The sequence below is a fragment of the Euphorbia lathyris genome, chromosome 10 (genome assembly GCF_963576675.1).
Source record: "Euphorbia lathyris chromosome 10, ddEupLath1.1, whole genome shotgun sequence".
Lineage (NCBI taxonomy): Eukaryota > Viridiplantae > Streptophyta > Magnoliopsida > Malpighiales > Euphorbiaceae > Euphorbia > Euphorbia lathyris.
Window position 1 is genome coordinate 40,751,951 of NC_088919.1, and position 20,897 is coordinate 40,772,847.

Below are 20,897 nucleotides of genomic sequence, written 5' to 3' on the forward strand. Positions count from 1 at the left end.
ATATATATATATATAGGAGAGATCAGGTGTGACACATTGCTTATGGTGCGACAAGTATCAATTTTGTAATTAACCAAAAGGATGTGGCAAATTTGTAAATAAAAGGAAAGAGAAAATTGTTTTATTTTTTTTCTTTAAAATGCATTTTCTCAAACTTTTCCAACCTTGTTTTTCAAAAAATTTTATACCGTTGGACTCGTCTTAATTAGACGGTCATTTTAAGATCCTAGAAGCTCGGGTAAAAAATTTTACGGTGAATGGAATCCGGCGATCTGTTTTTCTGTGAGAAAAACATGTCCAGAAAATTCTCAAAAAATTCCAGAAAATGTAAAACATTATTCTGAAAAACTTTAATTCTTGACTCAAAATCAGATTCCTTACGGTTTAGTCCCAAATCAACGGAATCCGGCGGTGTGATGGGCGTTTTCCGATAAAAAACCCGAAAGTGTCCAGAAAATTCTCAAACAATTCCAGAAAATGTAAAATATTATTTGGAGAAACTTTAATTCTTGAGTCGAAGTAGGATTTCTTACGGTTTAGTCCCAATAAAATGTTTTCCTTAATTTTATCCATTTTACATCCTTCAACAATTTATTGGGTCAAAACCGTAAGATATCTCGCTTCGGCCCAAGAATTAAAGTTTCTTAGAATAATGTTTTACATTTTCTGAAATTGTTTGAGAATTTTCTGGTACTTTTTTCTCATCAGAAAATGCCCACCCGGATTCCGTTCAGCGGAATTTTTTTTACTTGAGCTCAGGGATCTTAAAATGACCGTCTAATTTAGACGAGTCTAATAGTATAAAATTTTTCGAAAAGCGAGGTTAGAAATATCGAAAAAATGTATTTTAAAGAAAAGAAATAAAATATTTTTCTGTTGGAACAATATAAGTATTATGTTGGAACAAATGATACACTGATTTGGAACAAATGGTACACTGATTTGGAACAATGTAAGTAAGACAAAAAATATACCCAGAAAATTATCAAAAAATTCCAAAACATGTAAAACATCATTTTAAGAAACTTTAATTCTTGGCTCAAAGCGAGATTCCTTATAGTTTTGACCCAATAAATTGTTGAAGCGTGTAAAATGGATAAAATTAAGGAACAAGTTTTATTGGGATTAAACCATAAGAAATCCCGCTTTGACCCAAGAATTAAAATTTCTTAGAATAATGTTTTAGATTTTCTGAAATTTTTTAAGAATTTTCTGGGCACTTTTATTCTCGCCAGAAAACGTTCACCCGGATTCCGTTAACCGGAATTTTTTTTACTTGAACTTTAGGGATCTTAAAATGACCGTCTAATTTAGACGAGTCTAATAGTATAAAATTTTTCGAAAAACGAGGTTAGAAATGTCAGAAAAATATATTTTAAAGAAAAGAAATAAAACAATTTTCTGTTGGAACAATATAAGTATTATGTTGGAACAAATGATACATTGATTTGGAACAATGTAAGTAGGACAAAAAAACGTGCCCAGAAAATTATCAAAAAATTCCAAAATATTTAAAACATCATTTTAAGAAACTTTAGTTCTTGGCTCAAAGTGAGATTCCTTACAGTTTTGACCCAACAAATTGTTGAAGCATGTAAAATGGATAAAATTAAGGAAAACGTTTTATTGGGACTAAACCGTAAGAAATCCCACTTCGACCCAAGAATTAAAGTTTCTTAGAATGATTTTTTACATTTTTTGGATTTTTTTGAGAATATTCTGGAAACTTTTTACTCGCGGGAAGACGTCCACCCGGATTCCGTTCACCGGAAATTTTTTTACTTGAGCTTCAGGGATCTTAAAATGACCGTCTAATTTAGACGAGTCTAATAGTATAAAAATTTTCAAAAAACGATGTTAGAGATGTCGGGAAAATGTATTTTAAAGAAAATAAATAAAATAATTTTCTCTATCATCTATTTCATTTTATTTACAAATTTGCCACATTGTCCTTTTTAATTATCATCAAAACTACGTAGTTTTGCTATGTCACACAATAAGCTCATTGTCACACCCTAACCCCTTGTCACACTGGATCTCACCCATATCTATATATAATATAAAACAGTAACGATGGAGCTGAGGTGTCACTTCCTCCTTTTTTACTGATAAAAAATATAATATAAAATATAATAATATATTAACTTTAGTTATATTATTATATTTATTTATAAAAAGATTATTTTATCCGTACTATATCTAAGAGTTCTACAGAATTTAAATTAATCCCTAAAATCTCTCTAATTCTCTGCATATCTATATCTAATAGTTCTACATAATTTAAATTAGTCCCTAAAATCTCTCTAATTCTCTGCATATATATATATTAAAACAGTAACGATGGAGCTGAGATGTCGCTTCCTCAATTTTTACTGATTAAAAATAATATTTTTTATTTATCTTTTTATCTTTTATTTTTTTATTTTCTTTTTCAAAAAAATTTGGCCGACAATCTACTTCTTACAGTTATAAAAATTCAAATACTAAAAATAGAATCCCAACAATCCCAATAATAAACTTCCACCATCTTCCAAAAGATCAAGCTAACAATAATAAAAATAGTTCCAATAAACTTCCACCATCTTCCAAGGGATCAAGCTGACGTTAACTCCTATTTTTTTTGTTGTTGATTAGTATAAATTATATTCTTCATTTATCTTTTTCTTCTATTTTTGCTAATATTAATAATAAAAAAAAACAATTCCAATTTAATGAGAGTAATTACATGATCTCATTAATATCTATATAGATTTACGGATAACTAATAACTGGATCCTTCTCTTGGGTAATGGAGAGGTAATCAAATTAACTAAATTTGCTAATAAAGGAAGAGCTGCCCATGCTGATATTAAAATTGTTTCTTCCATTGATTTATTAGACAAAGCTAATGGATAAAGCATGTGCCAACTTTTAATTAAATGGAGTTCAATACGAAACTGAACCAGCTGAAATTTCGGGGCATCTGTTTATTAATTTTATCATTCATAATATTTGATTTTATTAGAATTGTAGAATTTTAATTTGAAGATAAGTTTATATTGGTGATAATATGAGATCTTATTAATCTCTTAATATCTTGATTAATGAAGTGAATATTATCTACAAATTTTGTCAACAGTTTATATTTCCCTGAAGACTTCTTCTCCGACTAAGACTCTAACTCCTCTTTTAATTTATTTATGATGATGCTATAAAATTCTTTTCAATATCAAATTTATCTCGGCAAGCAGGTTATGCATCTTTCTTCATTTTTTATTCTGTATTCAGTTTTTGTTCTTTTTCGTTTTAGATTCACTTTTTTTTGGTCCTTTTTTGTTTTCTATTTCAGTGAGAAGTTCAAAGTGGTTGGTTTCTATTAGCAAATCATCATTGTTGTTTTTTCAGCTTTATGTTTGTTTTCCTGTTTTTATGTTCAGGAACAACCCCCACATGTCTACAACAACCCCTCACATGTCTGCTCCTTAAGCCACTTCTAACCCACCTCATTCTTATCTTCTAAATCAATGTTTAATGTATAATTCAATTGTTTTAAATTTTTGGGTTATTTGGTTAATGGAGGTGGGTTTCCTGCGATTAAAAGTTTGAATGTTGGGGTTTGGATTTGCAGGTGAGATGGATTAGCTAAATGCTATGGCCAACGGACTCCATGTTTTCTCCTATGGTGATGATCCTGAAATTCGTTTAGAGTGCAGACCAACTGATTGAAGTAAGTTCACTAAGCAGATTTTCTATTTTGGTATGCATAGATCTTGCTTTTATAATGAACTACCGTTTTTAGGAGTACTAGATATATTATGCTTAGCCTTTGAACTGGTGGCATGCTTAATTCATTCCATTATTCAATCTTTCGCAGTTTTTTAGTGTTTTATTTAGCATTTGCAGGAGTTTAAATATTCTGCCACTAAACCTCTCTCTAATTTTTTTTTTCTTATAGTCTCTTTTTCCTGATTTTACAGAATCGAATCAATGTTGGTTCAATTAATTTGGGATTTTAGGTTTCGAAATGGATTCCAGCATTCTTCAGGTTAGATTAAAATCCATTATGCGTTTTAGATATAGCTTTCACAAGAAGTATATTACTAATTTGGTTTTATTTATTTTACGTGATGAGTCGCAATTCATATGAATTTCTTAATATCTCTTTTTATTTTCCTATTCTACCTCTTGAAAGGCTGCTCCCTATTTCACTTTTCAGTCTCTTTGAGTTCCTATTTATTAATTGATAGGGACCGTTAATTCTTATAGATTATTCACTTGAATGCTTTTATGATTGGTGAAGTTAGAATTTAATCTAAGTATTTCTTTTACTTACTGGTTGCATTAGTTTTAATTTTTACAACTACACTTTATAATTTGTTTTTGTTATTAGTTTAACAGAATGGATAAATAATCTAATTTTCTAATTTTTTTTTTTTTGCAGATGAAGTTCAAGAGATGGGGATAAGTAGAGTTCATGAGCTGAGAGGAAAGATTTAAAACAAATCCAAGAGTTTATTTCAAAGACATATTAATAGAGTTGTTCATTTTAAGTCTTATTTCAGAGTGATCCACTCAAAGTGAGTTCATCGTGTTTTTTTTTTTCTTTTAGTGTTCTCACTTCCCTTTATTTTCAAGTAAGATGTTCTATTGAATTACTTTTAAAATTTTGAAAAACATTAAAGTAGTATGTGCAATTATGAAAGGAATTTTTGGTTATATATGGCGCAAATATAGGCAACAAAGTTGATCTTCTGGATGATGGTTATAGATGGCCCAAATATGGGTAGAAAGTTCTCAAAGCCAATTCGTATCCAATCGTAATGTTCAATAGTATTTTAGCAGCCATAATAAATTGAACAAAAACTATACTTTGATTTTTTTTTTAACGTTCAACCTGTCACAGTTTAAAATTCTTTATTTAGTATCCTTATTGAAATTGGTTAGGTTTCTATGGCTTTTGATATACTTTTATTGTGTTTATGAAGGGTTCCAAATGACATTTAGCAAAAATATGCCTAAAAAATAGTTCATCAATTTATTTATAACCAATTTGTTTATTAATTGAATGCAAAGATATATATTTGCAAGAAGAGAAAATCAAATTAATTGTAATCAAGAGATAAACCAAATCCCTAATAGATTACTTTAAATATTGTTTATTTTAACTAATCACTTATATATTAATTAATCAATTGTCATTTATTTATTTTAAAATTTAATTAACTATAGATATGTATATTATAAATTTAAATAACTCTTCAGTTTTTCAAAAAGTCAGTAATAAATACGTTTTGATATATTGAATTAATTCATTCTTGAGTTATTTGGATATATTTTTTCAAAAGAGTTCTTGGGATATTAATAATTTAATAGTTTGCTATTTAATCTTTGGAAAAAATTTAAATTTGATTTTTTCTGCTTTTACTTTCATATGTTTAAATTATAGTTAATAAATATATAATTATTTTAGAAAGTTATCTTAAAATCGTCTCAATTAAGTGAGTTATATATATACATGGTTTTCATATATTTATTATATTTACATTGCTTCCGTTTTACTTGCAAATAGTATTTCACTACTATTTAAAATTTAACATATAATATTAATTATTTTAATAAATCAAATATATATTAATTGTTTTAATAAATTAAATATATAGAGTACATATACATAATTAATAGTAGAATACAAAATCTATCTATATATAATATAAAACAACAGTAACGATGGAACTGAGGTGTCACTTCGTCCTTTTTTACTGATAAAAAATATAATATAATATATAATATATTAATTTTAATTCTATTATTATATTTATCTATTAAAAAAATTATTTTATCCGTACTATATCTAAGAGTTCTATAGAATTTAAATTAATCCCTAAAATCTCTCTACTTCTCTACATATCTATATATTATATAAAACAGTAACGATGGAACTGAGGTGTCACTTCCTCATTTTTTACTGATAAAAAACATAATATAATATATAATATATTAATTTTAATTCTATTATTATATTTATCTATAAAAAGATTATTTAAAGTAAATGTGAAAATAAAATAATAATATTTAATTTATATAGTACCTTTATGTCATTAATTGTAATTATTAGATTATATTTTTATTAATATTTATATATTAAAATGAATCCGTGCATCGCACGGGTCAAAAACTAGTATATATATAAAAGATAACACAGTTTTAACATGACGTTATTATCTCATAAAGATGTCCAATAAGCTTTGTAATCATACCATCACATTGATTTGTGGCGAGAATTAATAAGATTATAACAAGTTTCTTTATTTGTTGAAAAATTATTGTTAGGCTTGTTGAACAAGAAATCACTACGTTAAGGAATTAAAGGAAAAAAATAGTTCATGGCCATTGATCCCGTATCAAAAGAGATGGATGGTTCAGATGAAAATGAGTGAAGGTAGAGTGTGGTGTCGTGCATCTTTGTTATGTTGTAGCTAGTTCTAGAATGTGGTATAAGTGGAAATATCAAAAGTTGCTTCTCGATGTAAGCTAAATACAATCAAATAATTCCTCTTGCCTCTCTCTTAAACAAACTCGTACTCGTTATAAGATGAATTTAATAAGATTATGGAATAAAAAATAAAACAAAGTCTGGGTGACAACACGAGGTTCAGGAATATGTTGCTTGCCTTGTTGTTTTTTAGCCTCCTCATGCACCGGGTTGCGCCTACAACTACCAGCAGAGTGACCAACAGACTTGCAAATAGTGCAAAGATCAGAAAGCCTCTCATATTCAAGAAATACCCAGTGCATCAGACAATCCATGTCTACATGCAGGTTGTATTGCAATTCCTTAGTTAAGTCCACATCAATCAAAATCCTAGCAAAGTGCCCCATTTATCCTTCAACAGTGTTACGATCAAACCGAAGCGGAATTCTAACCACACTAGCAATGCTGGTCATGATACGTTTATCCCATAATTCCTAAAGAAGATTGTAAAATCTTACCCAAACTTGAGTAGAGGTAGATTTGTATGAACCCGGATTGAATCCTGGAGTCCAATGTTATGATGTGAATGTTGTTATTGTGGCAATCTTGTTGTAAATTTTGATAATGTTAGAATCCGTTGTTGTTTACCATTTTTTTGTTATATACCACTTCGCAAATTAGCTTCAAAACATATCCAGCATTCGCATATGCGAACTAAATTCATTAAGTAAATCCAAACATTAGCTTCGCAGTGTTCGCATATGGTCGAATCTGCGAAGTCAGACGGGAGGGAGACAGACGCGCGAAAATATTGAGGGTATTATGGGAAAGTCACACAAAATCAGTCTAGATATGTAGTAGGTTGAGTAAATAAGTTAAATATGTAAATGGGCCTCCAATTTGACCATGTTTTGTAATTTTCCCTTAACTTAATAAGCCACAATCGGACAAAAAATATTAATAACACCCACAAGATAATTAGGTAAATGATAAAAAATAACGGGACTAATAGCAACTCGAGACTCTTTAGCTAACGCATGAGCTATCCCGTTTACCTGTCTCTGTATAAAGTTGACTGAGAAAAAGTCATGAGAATGAAGAAGAAACCAACAATGCTGGATTAGGGTCCCCGAATTCAGTAACATCTGACAAACTTGAATTAACGACATCAACAACAATTTTGACATCGGACTCGAAGATCACGCACGAATAACCCATTCTGCAGCGCAGATTAGTGCTTCTACTCATGCCAATGCTTCACACTCTCTAACCTCAGGCATTCCTTCTAACCGTCGAATCCGAGCAGCAACAAAACTACTAGAAGAATCACGAAACCCTACACTAATACCACCATGACCACTTGATAGGAATGTCGCTGCATCGACGTTACATTTAAGCGAGCCATCCGATGGAACGTGCCATAAAGCACACATAGACCCTATTGTTGCCACCTGACAAACCCCTGCTTCAGTTTGCCGAATCTGATGTATCCGAGTCTAGTCCGACAGAATTTCCAAAGAATCTGAGATGTGCTAAAGACTCAAGCCACTATGTTCCGCTATAATTTTTCATTCCGTTGATGCCAAATCATCCACAACAGCACCAAAAATTTACCTGCATCCCTTGCAGAAGCCTCGCTCAACACTGCAAACACCAACCCCCTCGAATTCATAGCTGATTCCGCTTGTCTTCGGATCCTGACTCATGTTCTCGTACTACTTGACGTAGAGTCCACCTACAAAAACCATATGCGGGTAATATAGTTTCATCACTAGGGTCAAAAAAAGTCTATGCGCACAGTTACGTTATGTTATGTTATGTTACATTACATTAAGTTACACTATGTTACGTTACGTTACATTACATTACGTTGAGTTATATTACGCTAAGTTACACTACGTTAGGTTACGTTACATTAAATTAAGTTACGTTAAGTTACTTTATGCTAAGTTATATTACACTAAGTTACATTAAGTTTTGTTATATTGCATTACGTTATATTAAGTTATGTTACATTACGTTACATTATGCTAAGTTACAATAAGTTATGTTACACTAAGTTATCTTAAATTATGTTACACTAAGTTTTGTTACGTTAGGTCACGTTACATTATTCAAAAGACTCAAAACCGATCCTAGAAAAGAACCGTGAAGAGTTAATAACACTAAAAGATTTTCATTGAACTTTAAAGGCCATCAGTGTGTAACTGAACAAAAACATCCCTCAGGTATTAAAAAGGCATTAAAAAGGGGTTAATGGGATTGTTATAAGAAAAGTACATAAATACCCCCCATAAGGTGTTCTCCAAGTACACAATCCTAATTTTTACTGTACATTGAGATTACCATTTTATTCTTTGGATATATAACTGATTTAAGCATCGGAGTTTCTCCGGTCGAACACAACGGCATATCACAGGGATATAATTCGGTATTGAGAAATTCACAAGTTATCAGTAACATAATATAACATAACATAACGTAATTTAGCATAACGTAATGTAACATAATATAACGTAACATAACTTAGTGTTATGCTAAGTTAGGTTAAGTTACGTTAAATTATATTACGTTACGTTATATTACATTACATTTGTTACATTACGTTATGTTTAGTGGTGAATACATGATTCGTCTACTGGGGGGCGAATTTTACACGTGCGTGCGTAATATTTTTTGTTAAATCAAATTTGCTCTTTTTTTTGTATATATACGTGTTATCATCATCTAAGTGGTCCAGAACCAATCTTTACGCACCAATGTAAAACTTCCAAAAATTAAGCTAGATTTGGACTACAAAAGTAAGATTGAATCATTTTGAACAAACTTAAAGAAATTTATCGCCTATCATATAGTATTAATCAAGTTGGATTTTGTAATAAAATACAAACTCACTGAGTTAATTAACCACTTTGGACCTTACAGAGAGCCCAAAATCATCAATAATAAGGATAGTTTCAACTATCGAGGCTTAATATATCATTTGCCTCATGACCTTGTCTAAAAAGCTTGATTGGTCCCTTTAACTTTCGAAGTATCTCGATAGCCCCTTGATCTTGCATAAAATATTCAGTTAGCTCCCTAAACTTGCGTAAAATGTAATCAATTAATCACCCGGTTGCAAAAAAAAAAAGTTAAATGCGGAAAATATATTGTATACGTTTTTAAAAAAGTAAAACGATCAAGTTCGAGATATGCGGTTGTAATATTAGAGGAGATAAATTTTATAGTTGAGCAAGTAAGCACTTCCTTTTTAATCTATTTTATGAATTATGTAATAACAATCTAAGATGTGTATAATATATATTTCGCATTTAACTTACTTTTTTTTGCAACCGATTGATTAATTGATTACATTTTACGCAAGTTTAGGAGGGCTAAATGGACATTTTATGTAAGTTCAGGGGACTATCAAAACACTTCGAAAGTTCAGGGGGGCGATCAAGCTTTTTGGACAAGTTCAGGGGTAAGCCTATTATATACTAGAAACTTTGATGTTATGAGAAAAAATTACAAAAATTATATAGGAAAAAATGTTAATGTAATAATAATAAAAATGTTTATATAATTAATTGATTTCCAATTTAATCAAATGCATCATTTGACATTTATTAAATGTTAACTTGTTAATTAATTAATTATTAAATACTAGTAAAAAATCTGAAAATTTAAAGAAGGAAACTTTTAGAAAGACCATTAGAAAAGAAAAAATTGAAGAAAAATGTACTATAAATATTAATGAAACTTTGAGTGGAATAATGCAAATTAAAAAGGTAGATTTGATTGGTAGTGAAAGTTTTGAACGGAAAACTATTTGTTTGTTTGTTTTTTTTTTTTGAAACCCTTTGTTTATTTGTTAGATTAGTACAAATTGTAAAAGAGAAATTAAGGATTTGATGTGTTTTCATGGGGAAAAGGTTCATGGGTTGATAGTAGATGAAGAAGGCCTTGAAAAGGAAAGAAAGCAACAATAAAACAATTATCCAATTTCATCTTTTCTTCCTTCATTAATATTTTGTTGTTGAAAATCACATAAAAAAAATAATAAAATCAATTTTTGTTAACTTGGTAACTTGTTATATCAAGTCATTTATATATTTATTAAATTAATACAATTTTAGAGATACATGGATGGATAATATCATTGAGAAATTATATATATATATATATATATATATGTATATATATATAATTAGAATGGGAGTTTTGGTTCCCAATATGCCAAATGGGACAAATGCATCAATTATTCTTTTCTTTTTTATCTTATCAATTTCATAAACATAAATGTCATACCATTAACTACTTTTTTTTGTTGTTGTTTTCATAATCCTATTAAATTCATCGTACCGGTTTGTTTAAGAGAGAGGCAAGAGGAATTGGTTAATTGTATTTAATTTACATTGAGAAGATATTTCCTCTTATACCACATTCTAGAAGTAGCTACAACATAACAAAGATGCACGACAACACACTCTATCTTCACTCCTTTTAATGTGAACCATCCATCTCTTTGATACGGGATTAATGGCCACGATCTATTTTTTTCCTTTCATTCCTTAATGTAGTGATTTCTTGTTCGACAAGCCTAACAATATTATATTAATAGGTAAGCGTCGATTGGATTCAATGAATTAACGAAAAGTATAGTAAGAAATATCAATCTTACCTTATTCTTCATTTTCAACCGACGCCATTCCTTAATCTCTGTTAGGGTTAGAGTTGTTACTGTTTTGTTTTATTTAAAGCAAAAAGATAGGAAATTCTCTATCTTAGATTGATTATTCCATATACTTTTTTTTTGCAGAGCTAATAACATGGATATCAGTAAACCCCTTCGTCTTCCAATCAAGGACGTGTACAAGATTGGCGGCATCGGAACTGTCTCTGTGGGACGTGTTGAAATGGGTGTTATCAAAACTGGAATGTCGATCACATTTGGTCCCATTAGATTAACAAGTAATGTCATGTCACTGAAGGTGGATCTGGAACCTGCTACGGAGGGCATTGCAGGTCAAACTGTTGGATTCATTGTGAATAATGATGATTTGAAACCTGGTTATGTTGCTTCTAACATCGAGGATGATCCTACCAAGGAAATTGTCAGTTTCACCTCTCAAGTGTTTATATTGAACCACCCTAGTGAAATAAGAAATGGCTATACACCAATAGTACACTGCCATACTGCCAAAGTTGCTGTCGAGTTTGCTCATATCCTTTGCAAGATTGATAGGGAATCTGGACTAGTTCTGGAGGATGAGCCCAGATGCTTGAAGAAAGGGGATGCTGCTATGATCAAAATGATCCCCAAAAAGCCCATGGTTGTGGAAAGTTTCTCAGAGTATCCATCTTTTGGACGTTTTATGGCGAGAGACATGGTGTCATTAAGAGTATTGAGAAGAAGGAACGAAGTCCCAGCCAGTAAGTAAACCTGTCAAGGAAGCTGTTATGCGGATAGCAATTGAGACTTCTTGAAGTGCCTTGTTTTAGTATTTTATTTTTTGCCCACAGATATTAATATGTTCACAGTTTGAGAATTTTATATTTACATTCCTCAAGCATTTCTGCAATTCAGCTAGCAAATGTATCAAGACACTAAGACAAAAAAAAAAAAAAAAAAAGGGAAACTCACAATGTCATTATTTTCTTTCTTTTTTGTTATATTAGTAACCCATTGCTTTTACTTATAAAATATCAGTTTCTAGACAGAATCATTTACCTAATTAGTAAAATGTATGGTGTTTATTTGATGGATGCAACTCTTCCAGCCATAGTTTTGTTTGCATGCATTGTCCTCCATAGGCAACAAATGTTTACTTGGAAAATCATTTATGTTGTGTGATGTTATGCATATAACATTAATTAAAAGTTGACCATACATAACTCCATTTCATTCAAATTTTTATTTTTTTAATTATTTCTAATTTAGGTCAACATATAGTAAATATATATATATATATTTTTTTTTTGTAAGAAGAGAAGAAAAAAAACAAACAAACAAAAACCTAACCCGGGATCAGTCTAGGAAGACTGACCCCAATCCTATCCTCAAGAAGAGAAGGTAACAGAAAAGAAGGAGGAACGGAAATGGTAGAAACACCTAACATCCCCCATGCCCAGCAGCTGCCAAGCGATCCACCACGCGGTTTTGCTCCCTATAAATATGAGAGAAGGTAAGAGAATCGAAGGCAGGACGAAGCCTCAAGATGGCTTTAATGAGATTCTGACTCTTAAGACAAACATCATGTCTATCCGAAATCATGTTGATAGCCTCCAAATTGTCAGACTCCACCGAAAGTCTTTTAACACCCATGCGAATGGCGAGTTTAATGCCAAACAAGATCCCCCAGAGCTCCGCAGTAAAGGAGGAACCCGTACCTAAGTTATGGGTAAACTGTGAACACATTAATGAGTCACAATATTAATGAGTAACATTAATATTGTCACTCATTAATAATATAGAATATTATTAATGAGTGACAATATTAATGTTATGATGATTTTATTTATTAATATAAATATTTTATTGAAGAGATTTATTTAGGATATTTTTCTCATTAAAAATATTTTATTCAGGATATTCTGACTTTGAATGACAATTTTCCACCCCAATGAAAAATAAATATAAATTTATCGTTAATATATAGTTGCAAAATAAATCAAAATTAGTGGAATAGTAATCAAATAATGAGGGTTTAGTGATAATTAAAAAAAACAATACGACGGTTTGTGTCAAATAATATGAAACTATTGTTAGAGTATCAATTGATCCCGTTTTCCACTATTCAACATAAAATCATAAATCTTTTCAGAAACATAAAACTAAAGGATAATATCATCCTAGATGAAAAATAAATATAAATTCATCGTGAACACATAGTTACAAAATAAATAAATAAAAAATAGTGGAATAATAATAAAAGGCGTGCGGGCTAGTGAAAAAAAAAATGCAACGTTTCATGTCAAATAAAGAAACTATTATTAGATTGTCAATTAATCCCATTTTTCACTATTCAACATAAAATCATGTATCTTTTCAAACACATAAAACCAAAGGATAATAATTAGTGTTCCCACTTTTAATATCCTGGATGAAAAATAAACATAAATTCATCATTCCTGGTTGAGTCGGCAGATCGTAGTTGATCACAAGGGACACCTGCTTCACATCAATACCAAGAGGATGTGTTTGCCGACCACATTGTGCAACCATCGGAGGCAATGGTAGGCCGAACATTCGCCTAACCCTAGAATTTATATATCGGCGACGGGGAAGAAGAAGGGCAATGGTAGAACATAAATTCATCATTAATATATAGTTACAAAATAAATAAATAAAATAAGTAGAATAATAATGAAAGATTGAGTGTTAGTTAAAAAAACAACGCGACTATTCATATAAAATAAGAAAACTATTGTTTTTATCTTTTTTTTTTTTACATAAACTATTGTTTTTATCTTGTGATCATAACTTCACAACAAATAAAGAAACTTGCCATAATTTTATTGATTCTCGTCATAAATCAATGTGATAGTATATAATGTTTCTTCGGTATCTTTATTATATTATCAATAAATCCCATTTTTCACTCTTCAACAGAAAATCATATCTCTTTTCAAACACATAAAACCAAAGGATAATAATTAGCGTTCCCACTTTTAATATCATTGGATGAAAAATAAACATAAATGCATCATTAATATATAGTTACAAAATAAATAAATAAAAGTTAGTATATACGGGTTGAGGGTTTGGGCTCTGTCGGAGGTGCCAACCTAGTTGGGATCTCCAACCCCCAAGCCCGCCTCCTCGCTCTTAATTAAAAAAAATAAATAAGTAAAATTAGTGGAATAATAATAAAAGATTGGGGATTAGTGAAAAAAACAACGCGAAGGTTCATGTCAAATAAGAAAACTATTTTTTTAATCTTTTTTTTTTCTAGAAACTACAGTTTTTATCTTGTGATCATAATTTCATAACAAATAAAGAAATTTGCCATAATTTTATTGATTCTCATTATAAATCAATGTGATGGTATATAATGTTTCTTGGGTGTCTTTATTAGTTTATAACATCGTGTCAACACCGTGTTATCTCCTATTTATCTTGACATCAAATTATAAAACATAAAATAAACATTAAAATAAATTTTAAAATTATTTTAAGACTTATTTAAAAAAAAAGTTACTATATAAGATCCAAATTGTCCATCTCTTAAGATTTATTTTAGGATCTATATAATTAGTTTTAAGTTAGATCTCGAGTTCGAGTCCTAGCATACGTAGAAAACTTTAATAGTGAGAGGATCCACCTAAAGGGTGTTTGACGAGACTCAAACCGAGAAATCAGATAAATTATATAAAAAAAAATCTTATATAAGATTAAAAAATTTGGATTTATTTTAGGATAAGATCCAAATTTCAAAATAAATTACACAAGATCCAAAATTTAAAATGAAAAATAAATCTCAAAATAAAAAATTTAGTATATAAGATCCAAATTTTCCATCTTTATATTATAAAAAACAAAACAACGCACCGGTTAATTTTTACTTTTAAAAATAAATCTTATACTTGTTGTATACCTGTGCGTTGCATGGATTAACTTAATATTTTTATAGTAATTATTTTAAACAATGTTTTTTTTGTACTAATAGTAATTATTATATTTTATATTATTCTTTTAAGAATGTAAATAATCATGAACTTTTATTTTTAATATTGATCACGATTATAATGAAAATATCGATCCCAATATGTTTTCAATATGTTTTAGCATGTTTTTATTTAATATATATCTTATGTAATATGAAAAATATTGATTACGATTGTAGCTTTTATTTTATATTATTGTAGCATGATAATGAAAATGTTTCCAATTTTAGCATGTTTTTATTTAATATGAGTCAATTTTATTTTTATTAGGTAAACTTTTATATCAATTAAGAGCAAGTGACCTTTGTCGCATTAAGTACTAAATGTTCTTATGAACAATATGAAGACTAGGTTTCAATTCCCTACCCGTACTAGAATTTTATACTATCTAAGGATTGCATCAAGTGATTCAAGTTTATAACTTTAACTACTGATTAAACTAGAAAGCAAAGGACTAATATTTGCATTTACCTATGAGTGAGAAAGGTTAAGACTTTGGATCCCCGTGTTGACTCCTACGGATTAATACGTGTACGTTGTATATAATGAAGATAACTCGAGATGGTAGCATTCCTTATAAAGATAATAACTTCGACCTATAACTATTAACTATATTCCTAACACCCTTAGGTCGATACTTGGTTAAGCAAAATCCCTAAGTGTGCTAGTAAGAATTAATTACTATGAAACTAAGGCTACGCCGTGTGATTTCGACTCTGCCAATAACCATTATTATAACATCCAAACGATGAAATAGTTAGCTCGAGCCATATCTTGCATGTAAAATATTGGAGATTGTAAAAATTAGAGGTTTAAAAATTATTTTTGCCTATAATAATAAAAATTAGGGGTTTAAAAATGATTTTTTTTATATAATAAAAAGAAAAATGAGAGGATGCGAATCCTATTGTTATATGCTGGATCTGGAGAAAGCCTATGATAGGTTGAACTGGAGCTTTCTTCTGGATAGTTTAGCCAAAGCTGGTACCCCGGAGAACTGGAGGAATTTGATTGGAAAGTGTATCTCCTCTCCTGTTTTCCAAGTTATGATCAATGGGGATATGTCGGATGAGTTCTCTCCATCCAGGGGTATTCGTCAAGGGGATCCTATGAGCCCCTTCCTTTTTGTTATTGCCATGGAAAGATTGTCTCACCTGATCCAAGAGGCGGTGAGCAAAGGGACTCTCCACCCTGTTTCCATGAGGAACAAATTAAGGCTGTGATGGATATCCTCGACTGCTTTTGTGAGGCTTCTGGCCAGAAGATTAACATCCATAAATCCCGTATGCTTTGTTCCAAGAATATGGATAATAGCTTGTGTAGAAGACTGAGTGAGATGTCTGGCATTCCCCTGACTCAATCGTTTGGGAAATACCTTGGGGTCCCTCTTCATAGTGACAGGGTGTCCAAAGCCTCTTTTAAAGACATTTTGGACAAATCTAACGGTTTGTGTGCTAGCTGGAAAGCTAATTCTCTTTCTCTTGCAGGTCGCCTTACTTTAATCCAGTCTATCAACTGCGCTGCTCCAAATCACATCATGCAAGCCTGTAAGCTCCCTGAGCCGGTCCTCAACGACCTTGATAAAATTAATCGGCGTTTTCTGTGGGGAGAGTCTGGGGATGGGAGGAAGATTCACCTGGTCCCTTGGAAGGAAGCCTGCCAGCCTAAGAGCAGGGGGGGGTCTTGGTATAAGGCAAGCTAAGGACAATAATAAAGTCCTGTTAATGAAGCTTCTTTGGAGAATGTGGCAATCCCCCTCCTCCCTTTGGATTCGTCTTCTGTGCGGCAAGTATAGGAAAGATAGAATCTTTGGTGGCCCGAAGGAGAGGGTTGTCAGCTGTTCCTTCCTCTGGAAAGGGCTTAGTGCTGTTTTTGCTGAGTTCTGTACGGGGATTGGCTTGGAGGTGGGTAATGGGAGATCCATTAGTTTCTGGTATGACACCTGGATTGGTGACAAACCGTTGATTGAGGTGTGCATCGCCCCTCCGCCGAATGATCTCCTCTCCTGGAGAATTGCTGATGTGGTGGACTCGGAGGGAGACTGGATCTGGTCTAAGTTCGACTCCTTTCTTAGCCTGGAGACCCTCCTTAATATTAGAGGTGTGAAGATTAGTAATCAGGAGGAGGATAAGGACAGACACTGCTGGGCCTTGACTAATAATGGTTCTTATTCTTGCAAATCGGCCTATGAAGCTTTTACCCCTAATAGGGCTGATCCTCCTTTGGAAATTTGGAAGTCCATTTGGGCCCTCAAAGTCCCCTACCGCATTAGGAGTTTCCTATGGCTGGGAGTCAAAGACAGGCTCCTCACGAATGCAGATAGACACAGAAGGCACTTGGCTGTATCTGGTGCCTGTAGCAGATGCAGCGGCCATGTGGAAACCTTGTGCCATGCTTTGAGGGATTGCCCGAATAGTAGAAAGGTTTGGGAAGAGGTCCTTCCTCACCACATCCTTCCTTCCTTTATGGGGTTCTCTGATATTGACTGGTTCTCTGAAGGCGTTAATGGGAATTTGTTGGCCAGTATGGAGCACGGGGCTATTCTCTTCGCTATTATTTGTCACCAAATGTGGAAATGAAGGAATGAAGAGTTATTTGCTGAGAAGACTGTCTTTATTCCTGACCTCCGGTTTTACTTCTCGAAAAAACTCTCTGTTATTACAAAGAGTTTTGAAGGAGAGCCCCTGGTTCACCCCTCCCCGGTTAAAGAGGTCCAGTTAGTTGGTTGGAGGAAGCCCAGGGAAGGGGTTGTCAAGTTGAATACGGATGGCTCCTGCCTTAGTAATGGGAGAATTGCTGCTGGTGGAGTTCTTCGGGATGCTGGTGGCGCCTGGCTGGCTGGGTTTACCCATAACTTAGGTACGGGCTCCTCCTTTACTGCAGAGCTCTGGGGGATCTTGTCTGGCATTAAACTCGCCATTCGCATGGGTGTTAAAAGACTTTCGGTGGAGTCTGACAATTTGGAGGCTATCAACAGGATTTCGGATAGACAGGCTGTTTGTCTTAAGAGTCAGAATCTCATTAAAGTCATCTTGAGGCTTCGTCCTGCCTTCGATTCTCTTACCTTCTCCCATATTTATAGGGAGCAAAACCGCGTGGCGGATCGCTTGGCAGCTGCTGGGCATGGGGGGATGTTAGGTGTTTCTACCCTTTCCGTTCCTCCTTCTTTTCTGTTACCTTCTCTTCTTGAGGATAGGATTGGGGTCAGTCTTCCTAGACTGATCCCAGGTTAGGTTTTTGTTTGTTTGTTTTTTTTTCTTCCCTTCTTACCAAAAAAAAAAAAAATTTGAGATTTCCGATTTTTGGGTTAAAAAAAAAAGAAAGAGAATGAATTGACTAAATATATTATTAGTTAGCTAATATAAGATAGTTATATAATAAAAAGAAAGAGAATGAATTGACTAAATATATTATTAGTTAGCTAATATAAGATAGTTAGCTAATATAAGATACTTGTACATGACTTCAATAGTATAACCAATTTTACATGGATTTTAACCAATGTTTTTAAAATCGGTCTACCAATGTTCTTAAAACCAGCTCGGACCGGTCGGCTGAACCGGTTAGATCAAAAAGTGGCCGTATATCTGGTGCGGTTATACACTTTTTGAGTTAATATTATTAACCTATGGTCTACCAGAGTAAACCGGTATCAAACCAGCAGACCGGAGTGACTCTGGTTCACCATTTATCAAACCACACTTCAACTGCTCTGCTTTTATAATGGGATGTTTGAGTTGTAAATTATTATCTAGGCGATATGGGATGTGTGAAAGGTCAAGAAACAAAGGAAGATATACATATAGGCGGGTTTTGACTTTTTTTTATCATTCTTTTAATATCTTTTAATATTACTGCTACTTTTTCTATTTTTTTAATATCACTGCTACAATAATCAATTTTTTTTGAATCAACTACAATAATCATTAAAACCAACAATAAAAAAATTCATAACTTAGCTTTTTTTTTTTCTTATCAACTCACTATTCTTTTTTTTTCCTTAATTATTTTTTTATAAAATTAATTTCTTTTAACTAGTTTTTCTTATAAAATTAATTTTCTTAACCAATCCGAACCAATCGGTTGAACTCATTGATCCCTGAACCCTTTATCACACTGGTTCGATATTGGGTCCGGTTTTTAAAACCATGCCTTTAACAACTTTAAATTAATTTGCACAATAAATTTTCAGGTGTTTAGGTTTCGTTGATCCGTAAGAGTTTCATTAACTGATTCTCTAAGTATTTGATTAGGTGTTTGGGTTTTTTTTTGGCTTCCAAAAGCTCCTAACTATCTAATAAGGAATGAAGAAATCAACATGGAAATGGGAAGCCTTGGCAATGGATTCCCTGTTTGGAGGTCAAATCTCTATCGGGGCTACTATTGAATCTTTAATTCACTTGGCTATGCTCGTACCTTGCCTGAACTCTTTCCTGCCTAGAATCCACAAAGGATATTTTCTTATTAAGCCCTAAAATCTTTAGAGTTTTAAAGATTAATTTCACGATCCTTTATTTTTTCAGATTAGGTCTTTCAATTTTCACAAGGATTTAGCCCATTATAAGATAATTGGTATTCGGTGTATCAATTATCAAAATTGCAATCTATAGTCTCTTACTTGGGTTGGGCATTCAACATATTATATGTAATATTAGCCACATGATTGAACTCTCTTTCAATTGGAGAATAAGTGGAATAAAGAAACATTCAATTGAAAGAAAAGATGCATGATTATTCTATGAGTTTATGTTTTATTTAACTCTTAGTGCAGGCTATGCACAAATTAGTTAACTGAAGTAATAAGGGCAGAGATAAAGGAATTTATATACCTCTTCTGCCTCTAAAGGCACTCCAATCTCTCCAAAAATGTATGATAGTGGAACTTCCATACTATAGGCAGATAAGTCGGGGCAAACATTTGATTCCCCATTAGACGATATCACCTCAATAGGATCCACCTTTGGAAATGTGGATTATGGGAAGTCGACAACAGCGGGTCATCTACTTTATAAGGTTGGTGCAATTGACAAGGGTCTGGTGCAACAATATGAGCAAAAAGGTGCTTTGATGAACAACAGATCATCCAAGTTTGCATGGATCTTGGATAGGATCAGGTCTGAACGCGAGGGAGGTATAAGCATTGATCTTGTTTTCTCTCAAATTGAAATTATAAAGTATTGCTGCAATGCAACCTAGTACTTACTCCTGGACATGATGACTTCCTTAAGAACATGATAACTAGTACCAAACAAGCGGACTATCTCTGCTTATAATTGACTACTAGACTGGTCATTTTGAAGCGGGTATGTTCAGACCCACGAGCATGGGTTTATTTCTTTTACACTTGGTGGTAGACAGACGATTTGCTGTTGCAACAAGGTTAGTCTTGCATTTGTTTTGTACCTTATTGTTGTGTGATCCAATTTGTTCATATATGACATCCAATTTGTTCATATATGACATCCAATTTGTTCATACAAGATATCTAATTTGTGTACAGATGGATAAGACAACCCCAGCTACTCTAAGGCAAGATTCGAAGAACTTGTGACAGTTGTGTCTTCATACCTAGATAATCTAGTGATAGAGATTAATAAAGAGTGATAATTTTCAATCATAAAGTATCATATATATTTTCAAGCTAAACTTGAAGGAGTCGTGAAATCCCCAAGATTCACGAGTTAAACTTGTAGGAATTGGAAAATTCTCGTTGTGAAATGGATGAATCCTAACAAAAGCTCTCAAAGAGAAATTATATTTTGATTGGTAACAGGTTTTCCTTACAAAGAAAGAG

General features: G+C 32.1%; 1 protein-coding gene and 1 long non-coding RNA gene across 2 annotated transcripts; both read left to right on the top strand.

Moving 5' to 3' along the window:
- Positions 1–3,564: 3,564 nt before the first annotated feature.
- LOC136208662 (uncharacterized) lies at positions 3,565–4,488 on the top strand. Its single transcript, XR_010677222.1, has 3 exons — positions 3,565–3,706; positions 3,957–4,024; positions 4,421–4,488. It is a non-coding gene; the product is annotated as an uncharacterized lncRNA (long non-coding RNA).
- Positions 4,489–11,085: 6,597 nt separating this feature from the next.
- On the top strand, positions 11,086–12,159 carry LOC136209385 (elongation factor 1-alpha-like). The gene is made up of 2 exons (XM_066000834.1): positions 11,086–11,163; positions 11,256–12,159. Exon 2 carries the CDS (start codon positions 11,266–11,268, stop codon positions 11,875–11,877), a length of 612 nt encoding a protein of 203 aa, XP_065856906.1. The 5' UTR covers positions 11,086–11,163; positions 11,256–11,265; the 3' UTR covers positions 11,878–12,159.
- The last annotated feature ends 8,738 nt before the right edge of the window (positions 12,160–20,897 follow it).

What these genes read in the sequence shown, in the direction of transcription:
- LOC136209385 (XM_066000834.1), top strand. Translation starts at nt 11,266, where the DNA reads ATGGATATCAGTAAACCCCTTCGTCTTCCAATCAAGGACGTGTACAAG.